The 21,823-nt window shown below is 39.4% G+C and overlaps 1 protein-coding gene across 6 annotated transcripts in view; it reads left to right on the top strand.

The window, feature by feature from the left end:
- The window catches only part of LOC116846737 (sphingomyelin phosphodiesterase), a 109,633-nt gene that overhangs the window by 77,806 nt on the left and 10,004 nt on the right, over positions 1–21,823 (top strand). For 5 of the 6 annotated variants that reach the window (XR_004378594.1, XR_004378593.1, XM_032820968.1 and 2 more), the window contains 2 exons: positions 16,577–16,680; positions 19,070–19,284. Coding sequence is in view for 4 of the 6 variants with exons in the window: in XM_032820968.1 (XP_032676859.1) it covers positions 16,605–16,680; positions 19,070–19,284 (291 nt within the window). In the remaining 2 variants the exon portion in view is untranslated. The remainder of the gene's footprint in view (positions 1–16,576; positions 16,681–19,069; positions 19,285–21,823) is intronic. The other variant, XM_032820970.1, reaches the window with a different exon arrangement.

The raw sequence follows: 21,823 nt of genomic DNA, 5'->3' as shown, positions 1-21,823 counted from the left end.
ACGCCTCGGTTCGAAAGAAATGTTCGTACTTTGCTTTGCGCAACGCCCGATAAAATTGGCTGCGCCCATTTTCTCGATGTAACGCGACCCGCAGGCGTTGCGCATGCAATGAATCACTCATCCGCTACATGAACCCTTATTTTTTTCATGCCATTTGCTATATTCTCGTGAAACTGTCTACATACGATTAATCGCTGGCTAAGTGAGTAACAATTATCGATAATTGCAATTTCGTGTAAATAACAACGTACCCTACTCAGACGCGTTTGCAGTACGTATAGACGGCACAATCAGACGAGAGTCTGAATGGCGATCTACGATACGCGAAGTAAGCTTAGCGCAAGTTGGAGTAAGAAATAAAAATAATTTATTTCACTTATGCTTATATTACAAGTTCCTTACACCGGAAGTATTCTTCTTAAGTAAAAGAGATATCTCTGGTGTAAGGGAATTGGAATATAGGCGCGTAAGCGAAACGAATTTTTATTTCTTATTCCAACTTACGCCAAGCTTACTCTGTATATTGTAGACGGCCATGAAGTAAATTGTACGACTCGATCCATTTGCCGATGCATTGGATTCGAGAGTCTTTACAGGCGTGTGTAATGAAATAAAATATGCTAGATGATTTAACGATTCAAATCGAACACAGATCTCTTCGCGTCATCCGAGCCGGGCGATCTCCGTAAAATCCTTGATGGCCTTCGCCAGCGTTTTGGTCCGGTAATATCTCTATGGATACGCATACAAAGCGATTCCATCGAGGGTCTCGTTTAAGTTACCGGCGATGGCACTCAGTGACGTCACGTTAAGAGAGAGCGAGGCGTTTAAGTAGGTTAGATGCCGCGAACACGAGAGACGATCGACTATTGGTCACAGAACGTGTTCATGAACAAATCGATGTGTGTGTGAGTTTACTCGGCGCCAACGCAACGAAAAAGAGGACCCGTTTACCGTCCATTTTTAGGTCACCTCGTGTGCGTGCGTTAAAATGCATAACGCCACGTGCATCGGCCGAAGGATACGACGCGGGCCTTGACCACCTCCGCAATCGCGACGCGCTTATGTTCGCCGGAGACCTGCCTATTTCGTCGCTTTGTCGAATTTTCGCTAGAGGAAAGGAGGTCTCTCTCTCTCTCTCTCTCTCTCTTTCTCTCTCTCTCTCTCTCTCTCTCTCTCTCTCTCTCTCTCTGTCTTGTTTCCTCCAGTAATTGCCAATAATCTCGGATGCAATTATTCTCATCTCAATTAGCTATCATTTGCGGACGTCGCGTCGCGTGTCGAGCACTTTCGAAACTGAAAATGGCCACGTGTGAACGAAGAGTGAACCGCTACGGATGTTAAACATGCATCGCATTGCTCAATTCCGCCTACTCTTACGAAAAGTCGACCTTTAGCATACTCAGTGTCTATTATTGTGGAGTATGAGAAAGATATGCAATATAATAAGGGATAATTGGCGTATCCAGTTTGTTTCAATTTCATTCTCAGACTGACACACGCTCATACAGTGACTAATGTGAAGACTCGAGGGTGCCTATTGTCAAGCTTCGTGCGAAAGGTCGATGACCTCGCGTTATATAATTGAAGCTGCGGGATTTATTAACGCTTCGCGCTCACGTAAAACATTTAAGACCACGTGTGAAATTCCGAAGAACTCTCACGCTCTCATCGCATCGTTTCGCGCTGGGAGCATCGTCGCTGCTGCGATTTAGCACCTCTTAGGAAACGTTAACGTTCGTCTCACTCTTCTCACTATTAAAAAATACCGAGAAATATTACCCAAGTCGAGATTTTGGCCCTATGTTGGACCTTGAATTCTACAATGCAGTAGGAACTAAGTTAGAGAGAGCATAATAGGTTTAATTTTAATGATATAATTTTTATTTCTATTAATTTTTTATTCTGACGATGTTTGAAATTTCCCTTTTCACTTTCTTTAGCGTCAAAATAAATTATAGGTAAATATTATAAGTTCAGAATATCAAAATAAGTGTGGAATAAAATAATGACGAAAGTAGGATCAAAATTTCGACTCGAGTAAGTTAAATAGAACCAAAAGAAATTGATGTAGATTTTAGAGTATCAAAATAGATGTTAAATGGAATAGTAAGACTGAAAGTAGGATTAAAATTTCGACTCAGATATTACATATTGATATTCGACTCAGATATTTTTTATATTGTTATGCTGAAATGTTAGTCTTTTTTGTTTCTAAGTATTACCTCGAGATATTTCTAAATATCTCGGCAGACACTTAACGACCAGTTATCTAAAATTATAATTAATATATATCTTCCTAGAAACATTTATGACCACATTATACCGGTAGAACACAAGCATAATTTTATAGTTGTTATATTGCCGAGTTTTTATCTCCGTTATACGTGATTGTGCAACGGAACCATTGTCAACGATGTATTTTTAAACAACGCGACACGTGTGTGCACATCCACAAAAATCTTTCTCGTAAATTCATCGTATCCTCAATGAGAGAAAAAATTCTGAAGCACAGGTTTGAACACAGTGAATGCATTCAAACCTGGGGATAGAATTATTTTCTCACGAAAAATAACTTCTAGTTATTTCACTGTTTCATTGCAGCCGGCAGCCGCGTGAATTCCGTTACTCTCGCAGAGTATTGTATACTTATGTTTAGTTTACTTTAACTTGTGTGCAGTATCGCTTGATTTAATTTGTATAGTTATCTTTTGATTTAAGAAAAATTTCATCAATAATCATAGATCATTTTAGTGAAATGATATGCATAAAAAAATCGTGCAACTTTTCTGTACGATATTTTTATGTAAAATATCAAAATGAAGAAACAAATCGAATGTTGAGTTAACCTCGACATACACTGAAAAAAATACGTAAAAATTTGTTTGTAAGATATAGAGTTCATTCACAGAAATTTTATTTCGCAGCAATAAATTTTCAAGTATTTCTCTCAGTGTGGGACGGGCTGACACGAAATACTATGTCGAATCAAATTCGATATGGAGCCGTAAATACATGGTTAATAGCACAAATTACTAAAATGAACTGCATTTTGCGTCGCGGGTGCATTATAATTACATATTTTTTTGCATTGCGTAAGTGCAAAGTCGTTCACGTTGCAATTATTGATAAAAACGACGTGACGACCGAGTTCAAGGTTGCAAAAAGTTCCACTTTCCGCGGATTATCTTTGTGGGCGGTTTCACGCGATTTATACAGAAGGATCATGAGAGAAAAGTGAAAGGTCGCACGGCGACAACAGCGATGACGCCGTCTCGATTGCTCGCTTTTGTCGCCGCATGATGTATCATTGGGAATGGCGCGGTTTTTAATTGTTGTCAGGCTTCTCTCCTCGTTGCTTCGTCTGGCTGTTGAGTATTCGCTCATTTTTACGGTCCGTAAGATTTTTTCTCCGCTCCACTGAGCGATGCACGTACATGACGAGTAAATGGAACGTAAACGCCACGCGTGGAAAGTAAGCAATGATGTCCCGATCGTTGTGTACTGTTAATCCGAAAGAAACTTTACGACACCGTCAACAGGCTGATTTATTTTCACTGCTCGCGATTGAAACCTCTCATTGGCCGTGATCATTTTGCTCCTCGGCAACTAAGTATCGCGATATTAAATCCTTTAGCTTAGTTTCTATGTGGCTTCGTACACACCTCTACACGTTTCTTTTACATAACATAACGTTCCTCTGACACACGCCTATCGTTGTATCGCGTTCTCTAAATTCATTTAATATACTCGTTTACGTGAAAGTTTCTACACGTTGCGCGTTTCACAGGAAGAAAATTATCTCAAAGCGACAGGGACAGGTTTGCGTTTTAAATTGCTTTTTAAAATAAGAAAAATTTCTACGATGCTTTAAATCTCTAGGATATTCATTGCAAGTGTCTCGGCCGAATAAGAATTACATGTCGACTGTCACCACACAAAGACGCGGGATTAAGCGATAGTGAATGTTGCATCGTTTGTATCGACTCCGCACTTCATTAAAATGTCAAGCAAAGGAAATCGGATCATGACTCGCACGATGATTTCCTATGAGCAATGCCGCGTTAACCGAGAAAGGAGCAAGACGAATTCTACCGGCCAAGGTTAACGGTGAGACGCATTGTCCGTCGATGCAGCAGCAGCTGCACCTTTTCATATCCGTCGCGGAAGTCATCCCGTTACCACGCGCGACGGAATTGTCTCTGACTAATCGGAAGTCGCGTGAACACGAACCCGATGATATCTCGATAAATAAGTTGACAAAGAATCTCGTGTGGTTCTTTGTTAACTTGTTTGCTTTGAAGATAGAAAGGGAAAAGGTCACATTCACCGTAATAACAACAGCGAATCAATACTCACGGATTTACTCGAGCGCGACTTGTCACATAGAAATTGAAAATACAAAATTATATTTTATACGTATGTCAAGGAGCGACGGACCATGACAAAGTCAACTCTGTTACACTGAGATATTGTATCTATCGAACAATAAGTCGCATTGATATCGTTAAAGTAAAAATACCAATACCCGGACCTGCACTTAATCCTGGACAATCTTGTTTTGGTTTTAAAATATAAATATTTAAACTTTCAACACACAAAATTCTATATTAAAAGTTTAAATATTCCTATTTAAAAATACCAAAATAATAGGAATGTTTAGGATTAGGGATTGCATATCCGGGAATACATTTACCTTACTAAGCAAATCACAATCATTGGAACAACTGATAACTCTCATCACAGCATAATCATTATATAATTTATTCAATTGACCAAACATATGTTTCAACAAATTTTGTTCGTTCACAAACAAGGTCTCATTAACTTTACCACTTTCTTTCCTCGGTATAGTATAACTGAATTTTCTATTACTTGTAAAGACTAGTTGAAAAACTTGGTTGTGTAAGAACAAAGATTCCCGCAGAAGAATTTCTACTCAGCCAATCGTTTTCAGCTGTCTCAACCGAATTCTAATCTCAGTAAAGCTGGATGTTCAGACGAATGTTTTTGTTCGCAGTAACAGAGATGTCATTTCTCGTCAGCGAATTTTTCATCTGATTTCCATTCAGTTGCACGAACTGACATTTTCTTCCTGTAAAAGCGAGTTGAAGAACTCGTAATTATGTATTCGTCGCGCGTGATTATTCAGATACCGTTGGAAAGTCGTCTCGCGAGAAAATCGCTCGAACTCGATGGTCACACCGCAAAAACGCGAGTTCCCATCGCCATCGAGAACGATGAGAAGTCCTCACGATGATTCAATGATCATCCGGACACGATGAACGATGTTGCGCGGATGTTTTTAAAATTAAGGGAAAGTCCGAGCGCAGAAAGAGGAAGAGAAACGTAATGTCAAGGGAGCGAGAGGAGGAAGGGGACCTTTGTGTGTTTGTCTGACCATCACGCGTCGTATCTACTTCTCGCAGAAATCGTTCGCCCGTTATGCCTAGTTCTCGCTCGATATTATCGTCTCGCCTGTCGAATTGAGGTCTTGATAAATGAGAATTTCGATAAAAATTGCGACCGCCGGTATTGTGGAAACGAGCGTTGCGTAACAATGCGCTCCTCGCGGCGTTTTTAGAGCGAACAAGTTACCACCAGCAAGCTTCGTGATAAATCGTTTGGAAAAAAATTCCAGAGGTGTAACTATGCGTAGGAATATCTCATTTCTTCATTAATTCTGCACAGAGTTTGTTTTGACGGGAACTTGACTCGGACACGCGCCAACTATTTGTAACGGAACGCAAAGTAGAGGAAAAGGAAACAGATTATAATTCATGAAATATGATGAAATTCATAGAAGATGATAGAGATGATACTTTTATGAAAAAAATTTGATTGTATTAATATAAAGTTTGTGATTATAATGAAAAAATCAACACGTTTTGGTTGAAGAAAATGGAATTTCTTAGAATAAGTTCTGATTCTTAGAATAAAATGTGAATTATAAAAACCGTGGGAAAACTGAAATTATATTGTTATCATCTTCTATTCAATTTTATTACAATATATTTTATGAATTAATATCATATTTCTTTACTTTGCATCTTGTTACAAAAATATAATTGCACAGAAATATAATCTTATCTTTATAGCCTAGAGAAATAAATCTTATCTTTCTAGCGGAATCCTCTTATACACTGAAAAGAAGAAAATTCACAAAAATAAATTATTGTATATCCTACAATATAATATATTATACAAATAAATTTTTAGGTATTTTTTTAATGTATATGGCCTCTCAAAAAAATTTCTCTAAAATTAAAAAGAAAATATTATAAAGCACAATATTCCTAACATTAGAAGAATTTCATCTTTCAAATCTACAGCATAACAGTCTTGTTTTTAACAAAAATTTCAAATAAACAAATTCTTTTTTATGCAAAAGACAATAGAAAAATAGAATAATATCTAGTAGATTTCCAATTAATATAATTTTCTATATAGAAAACAGAATATTCTCTTGATAACAATTTCTACTTACAATATGGGTTTACAAAAAGTAGCATCTTGCAATTAGAATTTTTTTTTCTTGGTGTTAAAATATTTTCTTTTTTACTCTCTCTTTTAAAAGAATCTTCTTATAATATATTTTAAAAATAAAATTATGTTTTTTGGAGTATAAATTTTCTCCGCGCGTATAAAATTTCTGTCAAAACAAACTCTATGTAAAAGTAATAAAGATATTTCTGCGCACAGTTGAGCTTTTGAGATCTTTTCCAAATAGTTTATATCACGAAACTGTTCATTGATGTTCCCCGTTTGTTCTGATATTTTTCCGCGTTCATTCATTCTAAGCAGACTTCGTTTCAGCGAAAATCTGACTCAGACATACGCAAGTTATTTGTAACGAAACAAAGAGAGAAAAAAGCAAAAGAACAGTAATCTTGGATCAATCTTTGTGCTAAAGAACGCATCAACACCGAGCGTAACTTGTGATCATAATCGACAACAATGCTATCAGTTGCACGGCATTCCTTTGTGCAGTTCCTGCACGAGAAGGCTCGTTATCGCCGTGAGTAACGCGATCAATCATAATTTGCGACGAAAGTAGCGGTCGACGTCTGAATGAAGCTGTTCGTGAAACGCGAAACGTTATCTGTTGTCACAATTAACGTTTATTGCAGACGTGCTCGCGCAAATTATCGCGACAGCGACTGCCATCCGACAATCGATCCGCGCGTGTAAGTGCGATATATTATTAAGCATCTCGGCGTTTTCTACCCGGGAGCATAGTTTCTCGCGCCCAACGATGACGACGACGACGGCGACGGCGGTCTCCTCGATGTTTCTCCTTGTCTCTTCGCCGCGCCATTCTTTCGACGAGGTCGTTTCTCCTCTTTTCTTCGACACCACTGCGGCGGTTTCTCCCGCCGAGCTTTTCAGAGCGCACCTTTTCATGCCGCTTGCGAATTTGGGCGAAAGAAATCCCCGCCGGGAGACGTCGCGAGGAAAGTCCCGCAGAGAAAATCACGCGCCGCGAACTACAAACGTTCCAACGGATAATTGTATGATACTAGTAATAATCATCGATTGATGGCGATATTATTGATCAAAAGATCGTGCAACATGACGCCTCGATCGAGAAGGATCGTCAGCTCGTGTCCGCGGTGCGTGCAACACCTCGGCGATTCGTCGCGTTCGATCGATTTTGCGAAATGTAGACCGCTTTCCTGAACAAATCAGTGAAATTCGCGGGTATTCCCCGCTCAACGTTCGCCACGTCGCGTGATACGTCTCGTTAGATTGTGTTACACGTGTTACCGGGCAGGAAAGCAAAATGTTTCGTATCGGCAAGATCTCTCCCGTGCATCATGAGCAGCGCATCAGTAAATGCACCGGCGAAAGTAAACATTGACGGAAATATTTTCGCGGATATTCGAGGAAAGAGAAAGGAAAAGAATGCGCGACGTGTCATCGTTTTATTATTCTTTGCGCGCAGAAAAAGAATTAGCCGTAGGAACTAAAGTGTATCCGTGGCAGCTGAAATCTATCATTGAAATAAAAACAACTATTGTCATAATTGCTATTAAAGTTAGATCTTCATTAGCTACTAAAACACTTCAACACTACTAATTCCTTTTTAGAGACGAAGGAAAAAGGAAAATAAAAATATGCGTTTAGTAAACCCAAACAGACTCGATACGGTTCTGACATTGTCGCTCTAAGTTTTCGTCACTCCGAATTTGTTCAATCACGGATTCCGCAAGCGTATTTTTTGTCAAGTGGAAATTCCGAATATATTGAAACTCAAAGAAATATCCGCCGCACGACATTTATCGCGCATCACTCTTTCTCCTGGTTTATTTTCGGTTGCGAAGGTTAATTAATGCTTTGGAATATTTTAACGTTTAGCATTCGTTATCGCGTTCGTAACCGACGACCATTGCGAAGTGACGATACGCTCCGCGACAATTAGAGAAATTAAATGTGAAAGTACTTCGTCGTTTTGCGAAAAATATCAGCACTATCAAGGACGGGAGAAACTCGAAAATAAAATAAACGATAATTTACAAAATTATCTATACTATAATTATTAATACTACGAGCGATTTAACGAATCTAAACGATTCTCTCAATAACTTCAGTTATTATTAGCGACAGGAAACGAGTATATCGAGTATATGTATCATCGCCAAGTGACTTGATTTTAAAGAAAAGTGGCGGACAGTAATTTGAAGGCCGGTCGCAACGTTTCTTGCGACCGATAGATTACGGCTCTGTAAAGACGGAAATTGCGCCGGCGACGACCTCAAGCACCACTGACGAAAGTGGATCCCTAATCACGCTGTCTGCGTCGCCGCAATACAATGATCTGGAAAGTGAAGAAGCGGACGATTGCCGCGAGCGAACGTGCACACGCGAAAAGCCCCATTTCCTGAACCGGCCGCGGAAACTGGAACTTTATAAATGGAAAATCACAGCCGGCGAACGCCGGCCAGCTGATGATGACGAAAGTGGATCAACCGTGTCACACCGCGCCGGGATATCACGAGCTCGGGAAAGATCTCGTGGTGGGCTCCCGCGAGAAATCGCAGCTTCGCGAAGGAGTCGTGTGTATACATACATACGCGCGTTACGCGCAAAATCGATGGCGGTGGCCAAGTGACAAAAGTGGACCAGTGATGTCACCGTGCGAATATTTCGATTTGGAAAGTCGCAGAAAGTGCTCGCTCTTCGCGCGGAGATGAGTCATTTTCGATTCTTTTCTTTCCCCCACATTGAGAAAAAAACATTTGAAAATTTACTTGTGAGATATAAAGTTTATCTCTGTGAAGTAAACTTTGTCCCACACTGAAAAAAAGAGTTTCGTTGACGAAACTAAAACTTAGTTAAAATGGGAGATAATTATGTTTGATAATTACACTAAATGTTTGGTAATTACACAACCAAAAAATTTAATTGCCGCTATTTTGCTTTGCTTAGTGACTAAGTAAATATATTATTGAGAAAGTAAGACCATTTTAACCAAAATTTAGTTTCGTCAACTAAACCCTTTTTTCAGTGCACCAATAAAATTTCCAAGTATTTTTTCTCAGTGCAAATACTTTGCAGCCACTGAGAAAAAGATACTTGAAAATTTATTAATGGGATATAAAGTTTATTCACACAGAAATAAAAATTGTATATCCTACAAAAAATGTTTTTCAATTCTTTTTTCTTAGCGCAAGCGATACTTCGCATCCTCACATTCCTTTAGGATACCTGGCTTCCTCAAGGTAATTTGTCGCCAGAATGAAGTCTCCCACATCTCGCTCGGTTGAAAATCTGTAAGATTCCGTCGCGAGAGCGCGCGTCCAGAATCCAAGCGAGTTATTTCCGTAACCTTCTCATCTGTATCGACTCGCCGAACGGCTTTTACCTGAAAAGGAATATCTCCTCGCATCTCACAGCTGTCGGACTCGACACGATACTCGTTGCCCCGACGAATTCCTCCGATACCCTCCGCCGACTTTCATCCTCCGATCGAGGAGAGCCGCGGCATATGTGGCACAGCGCTGGTTTCACGCGCTGTAAATTATTCGTACGGCCATTCATATCGCGGCGAAATGTCTCCGTTCCTTCCTTCCTTCCTTGCTTCTTTCCTTCCTTCCTTTCTTCCCTAAACTTCGTTCGAGCTGTTCGTATGCGTTTCGTGCCGGTCGTGCGAGAGCAAATTGCGAAGTTGTTACGCGCACCGCGTCTCTCTTTCTCTCGCACTCACGTGTCACACTGGTGATAGTGACTTTCGTTCGGCGTAACATTGAGCAAGAGAAGGTCGCATATCCGCGATCATTAGCATTGGAAAAGAGATGCAGGAAGAGCGCACCTATCAACGACATTAATCGCCGGCTCTTGTCGCACCTGTTTCGAGGAAGTAACGCGCGCAATTCGCCGGAAGCGGGCGGAGAAGACACGGATGTCTCGGAAGTTTGAGTACTCACGCGGATGAATAGGCTTTCGTCTCTCGTAAAATATGAGAGAAAAAAAAATCTCCTTTCATCGTTCAGTTAAAGGAGCGGAAGTCTCGCGCGGTTTCCATCGCCGAGATCGATCATAAATTTTATATTTCAAATAAAAGAACCTTTTCAATTTTTAATAATTAGAGCACGCATTTTCTTTGTTCCATTAATTTTTGTTTTTCAAGAATCAAATTCACCCAAAAAATATAATCTCATCTTTATCAGAATCCTCTTATATCCTTTTCAGTTAAAAATCATCGTCAAAATTAAGTGTCCAGTCGACTGGACCTTTTTTTAAGTCTGTAATCTGACTTTCTTTAAACTTATAAAACTATATGTTTAGCATACTAGACTATCGATTAATATGTGGGATATTTATTTACTTTATCATCTTTGAAGTCTGACAGTTGGTTGCACTGCAATATAAAAAAATTAAGACTTCTGACAAAACTATTTTTGTATCCTAGTGATCCTTAAAGTTAAGCAAAAACCTAAGGGGGCATTCACACCTTGGCAGAAAAGCAGAAACCAATCAAAACTTGTGATCAGGTGGTCACATGGTAATTGACTAATTTCTGCTTTTCTACCAGAGTTCAAATTGGCTTCTGTCTTTCTGTTTTCTATTTTTTTGCTCAAGTGTGAAATCTTCTTAATACTTTTATAAAATTTTCAAACAGTTCGTCTTACAAGGGAATGGTACGTATTGACACACAAGAATCGCTTTGAAACCAGTATCAACGTATAGAGGACAATCTCAAGGGTATTGCAATTCGTTATCATCGGTTCATCCCGATACTCGAGAAATGAGCCCATTTCGTTTGTGGTAAAACCCGTCTGATGACGAGTTTAAAAATTAAACACCAAACAGGTTCACTGATAGTGCGTGAATGGAGATCTATAAAACTTCTATAATACTTATTTGAGCCCTTGAGATTGTCCTATATACATTGATGCCGGTTTCAAAGCGATTCTTGTGTGTCAATACGTACCATTTTCTTGTCAGGACTAAAAAGGATATATGACTTCAAGAGGATTCTTCTAAAACAAAAAAAAATATTTTAAACACAATATTTTTAAAATTAGAGAATTTTTTTCTTTTATCTGCAGTATAAGTATTATTCTGAATAAAAATTTCTTCTAGAGGACATTTTACTTGAAGTAAATATATTTTTCTTGATCAAAAGAAGAAATTACTAGAATAATATCTAGTAGATTTTCAATTAATAGTTCATTTCAATAGAAGAGCTATATTCTTCCGAATTCTCGCTTAGAATATTGGATTATAGGAAATAATATCTTACAACTAGAGTTTTTTTGTTGAGTTTAGTTCCTTTCGGATTTAGAGGAATCCTCTTGAGGCTTTGTATTAAAAAGCTATCTGTTATAAATAAGATCATATTTTTTGAGATAAAATATATATTCTGATAATGTTGCTGACCTTTTCAGCGACTTAGATAAAAATAATTTTTTTGGAAACCCTTCATATTAAGTGAAAAATGGCAAATTGTCGACAAGAGATTTCCTTAGTGAATCGTGAGCTTGGGCTCGCGTGAGGAAATTTAAAACTTATAATTCGCAAACAAGATGAGAAATTTAATTAGCGACGATGTGACGGTCGATGCAGCACCGAAAGATACGGTTTCAATGTCGAATCCGAATCGCCAACCACGACGACGTCTCGACCGATCGACACGTGGAAGTGGGTGAAGAAACGATGGGACGACAGTCGGTAGCATGTGGCCGTTTTATTCCGCGTGGTTCTCGTTAGACGTTGCATCGATCGGGACGTGCGTACGCTGCGTCTATGCACTTACGTAAATTCGCACGCAATGAGCTTAAGTGAGTCTTCTTTCGTGAGGCCCCGCGGTGGGTCAGATAACGGTCAGCCGCGTATTCCACTTGGCCGGTTTGCTCGCACCTCGATTCACCGCCTCGACACGGCAATTTGAGCGCAGATGGAAATTTGAAAACGATTTTCGCGCGAAGCATTGACATGTCGAGACAGAAACTCCAAATGCTTTCATAGAAATTAAATTTTCTGTTAGGAAAATAAGTGTAATAATAACTGTAATAATGTATTTTACTTCAACAATGTTATATACACTCAAAAGAATATAATATCATTCTTAGTGGAATCCTCTGAATCTTAGAGAATTTTACTCTATAATTTTACTCATATAGTCTCAAAAGGTTTCTTATAAAATCAAAAGAAATTAAATAACAATATTCTTAAAGCTAGAAGAATTTCGTCTTTTATCCATAAGTCTTGTTTTTATATAATAAAAATACTAAGAGAATATCCTACTCCAAACAAACATTCCTTTTGATTCAAAAGAAAGGAAATAAATTGGAATAATATTTAGTAGATTTTCGATTTATAGTTCACTTTATTAGAAGAAAAATCTATTCGGTAAAAATTTTCTTAGAATATAGAATTACAAAAAATACAGCACCTTTCAAATAGAGACTTTCTTTTTGGATGTGAAAACGATAAAGACTTCAAATTAATATTGCAAGCGCTTTGACTCGCGAAAAGAGGGTGAATTAACGGTGTTAAAAAATTCGGTTTTACTAAGATTGCTTGGAAATCTCGAGAGTGAGAATTCATTCGTCGAAGAACGCGCTGCACGTTTAACGAGCAGCAATCTGTGCAAGATCGTGTCTGTCTGTTATTTAAACGCCTGCATCACTCTTGATGATTCTGTCGGGAGTTTACAATAGCCGGTTGTCGAGATGTCAGGTAGAGATAAAGCAACGCTGATAAACAAGAAAGGAGAGATATCCGGAAACGGCGCGGCGCGTCGTTCGCTCGCGTGCAAAATTTTTGCGTGTGCCGCCGCGACTTTCGCCGAAACCGATCCCACTGACCCACTGCAACCCGACGGATTAGAGTTCAGCAATTACTCGTGAAATTTAATTGACGTCACAGCGCGCGGCCGGCATCGATGTTGCAAAACGCTGCCGCGAACTTCGATCCACATTTCTGGCTTTCTCGACGGCGGAAGTAACACGTAGTTGAAAATGATCGAAACTGGCAACTGTGATTAACCAAGTGTCTGGTAAAATAGGAACAAACCAGAATTCTCTCCAAGTTAACAAGGTCTTTGTTATCAGAAATCTTGTTCGTACACCAGAATCTTGTTAACTCGAACAGATTTCTGGTTTGTTCATATTTCACCAGACATTTGATTAATCAAACTTTTTTCCATGCGCCTTTATGCGCGCCTATGTGTGTATATGTATTTTGTTCAAGATAACAGGTTAAATTCTTTGCGAGATCAGAGTGTGAGAGAAGAATCGCGAATTCTACTTTGGCCAGTATTCTGAGTTCTCTTTTAACAATAAATGATCCTCTAAAAGTGGCTTATAAGCTTTCTGATTGGCTATGAGTCACTTTTATGAGAGACTCATTTATCGTTAAAAGAGAACTCAGAATACGGGCCTTTGACTCTAAAGCTGCGTTCCAAGACGTATCTAGTTGCCACTTATGGCCTTGACACGCACGTGTGCGCTGTATCACTCATTCAGCGTAATTCATTCATTCTGAACTTCCGTCGGCTGCAACTCATTTCCGTTTCAACCGCTTTCAATACGATCCCAGTGCCGAATGAAATCGGTGATTCACGAAATCGCGTGACCTGCTCGCTCGATAAATCCCTTGTCGCGTATTACGTTCTATTTGCCAAATTGCCCGACGCCATTTATCAATCGAAGCCCCGTGGGACATATTTCGATTAAACCAGTTTTATTTCTTTCCCTTCTTACTCTGGCTGTTCAAACGCCACGATGGGTATTAATCAAAGCAAAGTCAATGGATGAGATATTCATGAAAAATAAAATGCTGTTATTTAAGCAATTGTATCATAACATAAAATGCTGTTATTTAAGCAATTGTATCATAACATAAATTTAGCAAACGTGTTTAAAGCAAGAATCGACTTTCTTGAAATGAATCAACAAAAATATTTCGGGTTAAATCAGTGTTTACTGATTTTCACTGGAAATACTCCTTTACTGCTTTATCGTATATCTCACTAATTTTAATCAGTGCACGAGAAAAGATTTGGTTAGATTAATAATCAAATATTTTTGGTAAAATATAAACGAGCCAGAATTCCAATAGAAATTGCCAGAATTCTGTGTTCAAGTTAATAAGATTTTGATTAACAAAACAACATTAACAATTTTAATTAACTAGAACTAAAGTTTAACTTAAACAGTTGCACAAGTTCTAATTAATCAGAAATCCTGTTTGCTTAATCAGAATCTGTTAATTTAAGCATAGAGTTCTGATAACTTCAACTGGAATTCTGGTTTATATTTTACCAGACATTTGGTTAATTCAACAAAATTTTTTTCCGTGTCTGTGTTTATAAATTACATCAATAATGATAACAATCACTATTATTAACTGATCCTTTCAGCGAGATCGTAGTGTTATACTCGTGACTAAATCATCAGCTATAATACATTTTAGTGAAAAATATACTGATTATACTTTAGAAAGAAGAAACCTGTGTTCTATCAATCAAGAAATCCCCAAAAACCGTTCGATCGCGAACTTCCGTTATCAGAATAAAATCCCACGATACCAAAGGAATTTTTATGCGGAGAATTGCACGCAAATTCCGTTAACTTCTCCACATCACAGGACGAGTTCTGTCGATGTCTAGGCAAGAACCATCGTTATTTCTTACGCGTTTGAAGGACGTGTACGGGCGTCGACGCGACGTGCCTTTCTGGCTCTTTTGTTGGCCTACTTATCAACAGGTAGCAACGTAACGGACGAGGTCCGGTATGCCCAAAAATTCCACGTGGTGTAACAGTGACACCGTTTGGACGAGAATCAACCGCCGCTTGTTTTCATAAAGAGAAAAGAGAGAAAAATTCCAGTCGCGTTATCGCGCAAGGGAATTCTCGCGACCGTGAAAACGCGAAAACCTTTCTCGTTTCCTCGTTCGCGTCGGCGACGCTATTTTCGACGTCTCGTTCGTGTTGAGGAAAGTACAAGTTACGCTCCGCCGAATGCAGATTCTTCCCCTCCTCGTAATTTCGCACATATGCTGCGCCTTTCGCGAATACCCTTGGACGATCAGTCGCAGTTTTCAACTACTGCGTAGCCTTACTGTAGACATTTTTACGCGTAGCGAGCGCGCTCGGGAGTTTGCGTTCCAGCTTGTTCGCTTTGTTTGAATCTGTCTCGACGTCATTATCTACATTACCAAATAATGCAATCGCATTAATAAATAATAAATTCTCGGCTGTTCCACGAAAATTGCCGACACCTTCACTTGATGAGAAAAACATGAAAAATGCTGTTCTAATTGGATGTCTTTGTCGTAATGCAGCGAGAGAAATTGCCCGGTAAAAAATAACAAACGAATGTTTCCGATCAAAATATCGATTAATTTTTGTATCTGATCAGGAAACATCTAATAAGAAATATCGATTCATAATTTTTTGATCGGTTTATCTGATAAAATGCCATTTTAATCGGAAGTATCCGATAAAATTTAATCGGATATTCTGATCGAATATATCCGAAAAATTGATCGGAATTTAATCGGAAATCATTTTTTAATTTTTCATCGGATAATTTCTCTCAGTTTGAATATCACAGAGATGAGTTACATATTATTCTTTAAAGTGCAATCGATGTATTCTTCACTGAAATGCTATAATAATTCAGTTATACCGCAAGTATACTGCATTCAGTAAAATCTCGCTGAAAGTTATGTGACATTCAAAATTATTTCGTGATATCTTGGTAATAATTCAATTCGAAGATTTGTTGGACATTTACATACATTGTCATCTTCCGTGACGCGCCTTATTTGATTCGAAGGACACGCAAAGCTCATGTGTCGACATTGTGTATACATAAACCGTTACTTCAGAAGCGAAGGGACAGAGATTTATTGGATTCTTTGATTTTGCGATTTGCATTGTCCGTGAGCTGGTATGATTTCGTCTAAAATAAAAAAGAATTGAAAAGGCCTATGACTTATCAGTTATCATTCTGAGAAGCCTACAATTAATAGTAATGTGCGACATCAATATAGCGATGTGTTCTTTAATATAAGGATAATCATTATGATGTCTACATTGCTTCGTTTCTCTTGTGATTGTAGGTAACGATACCAAAGAGTAGGAAATAGCATGCCAAGTCAAGACAGGATATCGTCGAGCTGCCTTCTCTTGTTGTACCTGAGCACTTCGATATGGGTGGTTGTAGGTACGTATGTTCGCACCTCGAGAGTTTCCTCTATCAAAGTTTCCTTGTTCTTAATAGGAAACCCGCTGATTCCGGCGCGTTTCTGCGAAACTCCCTCGTAACAATATAATTATTTTCGTGGGAGCAACGGCAACACCCGCGGCACTCGTTCTCGTTAGTCGGTCTGAGGATAACGGCAGACACGCGAAATGCGGAACAAATTGTGTAACAAAAGCTACGATGAGATGATATCGAGAAAAATGGTGCGTGTCGCGGCTTGCGTAATGACACAGCGGTGGCGGCGGGCGGGATTACAGCACGACGAGATGGACCCGAATTTTTTTAACGGGCTGACGCAAGTCTCAATCGATGCGACATCGATTACGTCGGTAATTTAAGTGGAAAAACAGAGCGCGACTCGGCGCGCAGCCTCGTAACCTCTTTTTATCGAGAAAGTACTTCGGGATTTGCATGCGACTCGATCGATTATATCCGCGGGGAATTATGTGACTTCCCCTGGACACAAGGTTTACCGGCCATTTCGAGCGTAACGGAGAAATTGTACGTTTTCAGGCGGGAAAGACCGCCCTGGCGAGCCCGTGAGACGCCTCCACGGGAAAGATCGGCATACTTTATCGAGACGATCTTTTCCACGAAAGTGCGCGATCGCTGAGTCGCGATTAATCGCCCGGTGTGAAAAATGAATGTTTCCTTCCGTACGAAACGGTCTGGTGAACCGCGTCGTCGGCGATCGTCCATTTATTTTTATATCGCTAGAAAGTCCAACATCGAACAACTTCGGAAGAGAGAAGGAAAGGACTGCCGTCATTTCATCGTGTACGGGATATCTGTCCTTATCGCGAGTTGCGGCGCGTAATTTTATGTTCAACATTTGTACTCCTTCACAAAGTAGCTCTATATTCTTGCAACGGGAAAATCAGAGATTACTTTCTGCGAATCAGAACGTTACATTCGTAAAAGTTTGCCAGTGTAGGCAAATTATTTGCGCCCCAAAAAGAATGTGAACTCATCTTTAGCGGAATCCTCTTATATGTGATTTCTCAAGAGGATTCCTCTGAAATCAAAAAAGGAAAATATTTTAAGCACTATATTCTTAAAGTTACAGGAATTTCGGCTTTTATTTACAATATTAGTTTTGTTCTTATAATAAGAATTTTTCCCAGTCAAAAGGCATTCTGCTTCAAATATACATGGTGAAAAATATCTTTCTATATATTCAAAATTTTTAACATATCCGTATACTAATTTAACATATTGTTATATTATTTTGACTATTTTGCGTTGAGTTCATATTCACAATTTCTAAGTGTCAAGATTACACAACAGTGTAATCCAAGTGCTCCATTTTTGTGTTCATTTTCGATATATTATTTGTATTTTTTTTACATGTTTGCCTTGTGTTAAATTAACATAAAAATTAGAATGATGTTGGAATATGTGAAATGTGTTAAATTTAACACAAAATTATTTACATTTCTCTTGATTTAAAAGTAAAAAGAGCTAGAATATCTAATCTATATATCTGATATCTAGTTCTCATCGTAGATTTAGTTTTCCGATTAGTTCACTTCATCAAGAGGAATATTTTTTTGGAAGGAATTTTCTCTTAACGAAATACAAGATTACAGGAAACAGCACTTTGCAACTATAGTTCTTTTTTTAAATATTAGGATATTTACTTTCTGATTTCTCAAGAGGAAGAATCCTTTTGAGGTCGTACACATGTAAGAGGATTCTGCAGAAATTATATTTTTTTGAATGTGAAATAACAATTGATCCAAGTTCAACATGTTTGCTGTGACGGTTTATTTAGAAGTCTCTTCCCACAGATCGCCTCGTATTTTTTTTTTTTTTTACATAACTGTAGAAACAGATTTAGTTTGATAATGTATACATAGGGAAACAAATTTTTTCCATTACGCATATGTGATTCTGATCTCTAGTGAAAGATAGTTGCGTTTCTGGTAGCGAGCATGTTAATATGCGCTTTTATACATATAAATATGCATATAAATAATGCATACAACAAACACACATGATATTAAACACGAGGTGTTATTTAAAAGAGAAGATACGGATCGTAGATTGCAATCGCGCGAAATCCCCAATTACTCACATCGTAAAACTCGCTTCTGCGTGACCGCCGCACCTGCGGTTTCCGCTGCCGGCAGCGACACAAAGGCGGAATGAGCGTTTTCCGCGAACGGCGGAATCGGTAACGCGGAACCGACGACGCGAGTCCACGTAAAACGAAGGACTCGTTGCAGAATTGCGCCGTGGAGTTGCGTTTTCGCGCTTTCTGGCCACGTCAGCGGAAGCTGAATGGCGTTGGCGTGTTTCGGCTCGTCCGCGACTCAATTGTAGATAACGTATCACCCACATCTCGCAGGAAATCCCATTCGGCACAGGATGAGACGGGAAGCGGAGATAGCGTCGACCAACTGGACCGCGTTAGCCGACGAGTGGATCGCGGCGAAGGCGCGGGCGTCCGAAAGGATGGACGTGGCGTTGCTGCCGTTCAACGAGAGATACAGGGAACTTCCACCGACCGCGGCCACGGAGACCTACGTGGTTAACGGCACGAGTCCGGATCAGATGGTGCGGGTGAGGAAAATCTTTTCCATTGGTCTCCTCGTCTTTCCTGAGCGCGTGCGACCCTCGAGATGAGCGAGGTCGCATCCGCGCCTCCGGAGATCCGGCCGCTCGTGAGCCGCCGATTGCGTAAGATCCTTGGCTCGTTATCAATCGAAAACTTTCTCCGGCACGAGTACCATGGTAAACAGTGCGTTTTATCTTCCTTGTCTTTTTTCCCCTGCGAAAAATGACGCAAAAACTGATGCCAATAGTGTGGCATGAGCCGTGCTACTGCACGTTGCAGATATCTTTCCAATCGCAAACTTTTAGAAAACGCGAGAAACACCGCGCTAATTGCATCAAAATGATTTCAAGGCGTCTGCATGCACTGCCCAATCATCTCGCTGCATGACGTCACACGTGTCGGCTTCACATGAAAAGTTCGCGACGATCAAACAGAGAACACGAAGAGAATGTTAGATTATTAGAATATTATTATAAATTATAGAATATTAGATTATTTTCTTATATATAAATTTTAATAAGAAAGTATTTCCTTTTTTTCATATAAATTCTATTTAATTTTAAGAAACTATGTTTCTACTAGTACAGGAAAATAGACTGTCAGTAAACTTTATCTTGCTAAGGAATATATATAGCAAAAATTTCACTCATCCAAAAAAATATGATTTTAGTGCCAAGAAAAGCGATCAATTTGGTTCTTTCTTTTACAACGGTTATTTTCAACAAAGAATACTTTTCTGATAATAGCTTTAAAATGTGTTCATCACAAATTTGATCACAAAAAGATAAGTTCATTATCGTGCACTCCAAAGAAGAATTTATCTTCTTCACAAGAATATCATACTTGATTCGATTCTATATAGTAAAAAACCGAGTTTGGTTTTAGTGTAATATTCTTGATTAAAACGTTAAACTTATTAGGATTCAGAATATATTTTGAATAAATTTTACATTCATGACAAACTTACGGTAAATTTGCGGACATATAAACTTATGAGATACCTGAAGCAAGCATACTTCAACGCAGTATATATTTTTCTGCGTGCAGAAACATAGGAAGCTTTTTAATTGCACGTTTCAATCTCCAAAACATAAGTGAACACATATGAAATGAAAGCATATTCAATCACTACAAAATATCAATCTCTTTCTCTGCTACAAAATCCCATAACAATGTTTGCTATAAAATTCTCTCCGTATATTACTCTTACTTTTCTTATTGTCTCTCGAAATAATTCTCATTGAATCGCGAAAGCGCCGACACCTTTATCGAACAGAAATCGGGTCCAGAGTCCGGAAATCTCTGAAGAAAATAATTATAATGATCACATTAGTCTTCTTCTCGTACCTCTCCGACGCACATGTTGCGTAATATTATCCGTTCGACGGCCGATAATATGGACGATGTACGCGACGTCCGGCGGCCCGTTCGGTCTATTTCTACTTTGCGTGACAGTAGTTACGCACCGGACGCAATCACGTTGAAAGCACGTTCGACACACTCGATTAATAGGAAAAGTAGCATCTGCCGTCCGACTGAAACCTCGCCTTCCGTAAACACATAGCCATGCGACGAAACGCGTCCCTCGCCACCGGGCGATCGTTACCGGAATAAATCGGCAGAATCGCCGGCGAAACGAGAGAAGACCGTGAAGAACTTTCTACGCGCGTTCGCGCGCACGCTCCTCCTCGTAATGAGACGAAATCGTTCTAATCGATGCATTTTCACTCTTGCGTCCACGTCTGGATGCCTCAATCAGCCCCACGCCCTGCTCGCGTTTCTCTCTCTTTCTCCCCCTCGCCGCGGAATTGGTTTAGAAAAGCGTTCATCAACCAGAGCTACTTAATATCCCATCGTCGATGAACCGTGCAATTAATTAATTAAAAGTGATCCGTTGCGTTTCACCGTTGATGGACCTTTCTAACGGCGCTTTCATCTCCCGTCTATCGTAATTATCGTAGTGCATATCCGTGTTATCGTTCCGCCTTCGAGGATATTATCCGCGACGTAAGCCTCCCAATCAAGCGCGAACAATGTGTGTACGCCTGCGAAATCGTCGACGGCGGTGGCGACCGTGTGCGAGAAATCACTTTCCCATATTGGGAGACTCACCGTTCCACCGTGAAACGCATCGCCGCGGATACAAGGATATCCTAATCGCGAGAACGCAGCTCGTCGCTCACGAACAATTCCGGGATCGTCGGGTTCTTCCGTGTTGCTTGTTCTCTTTCGGCACTTTCCATTTAGTAACACAAGCCAACACAAACGTCATTCTTTGTTACATATTCAATGAGTAATAAAGATGATGCTTGTGCCAACTTGTATCATCAGACGAAAGACACTCTTTCTTCTCCGAATTCTCCTCTCATTCTTCTGCTTTAACACAAGTTTTGTCTTTGTTCCAGACTCAATGAGTAACAAAGATAGGATGATGCTTATATCACTAAATGGAATACACCTTTTATCGTTTTATTTTTTTCTCTTCCTTCTTCTTCTCGTGCCCGTCTTCTTTTTTTCCTTCTCTAACATAAGTCGACAGAAACA

This window comes from Odontomachus brunneus, unplaced genomic scaffold (genome assembly GCF_010583005.1).
Source record: "Odontomachus brunneus isolate Ranch 3 - 2012 unplaced genomic scaffold, Obru_v1 Obru_scaffold_069, whole genome shotgun sequence".
Lineage (NCBI taxonomy): Eukaryota > Metazoa > Arthropoda > Insecta > Hymenoptera > Formicidae > Odontomachus > Odontomachus brunneus.
Note: the sequence above shows the minus strand (reverse complement) of the source record. Positions and strands in the feature narration are given on the sequence as shown.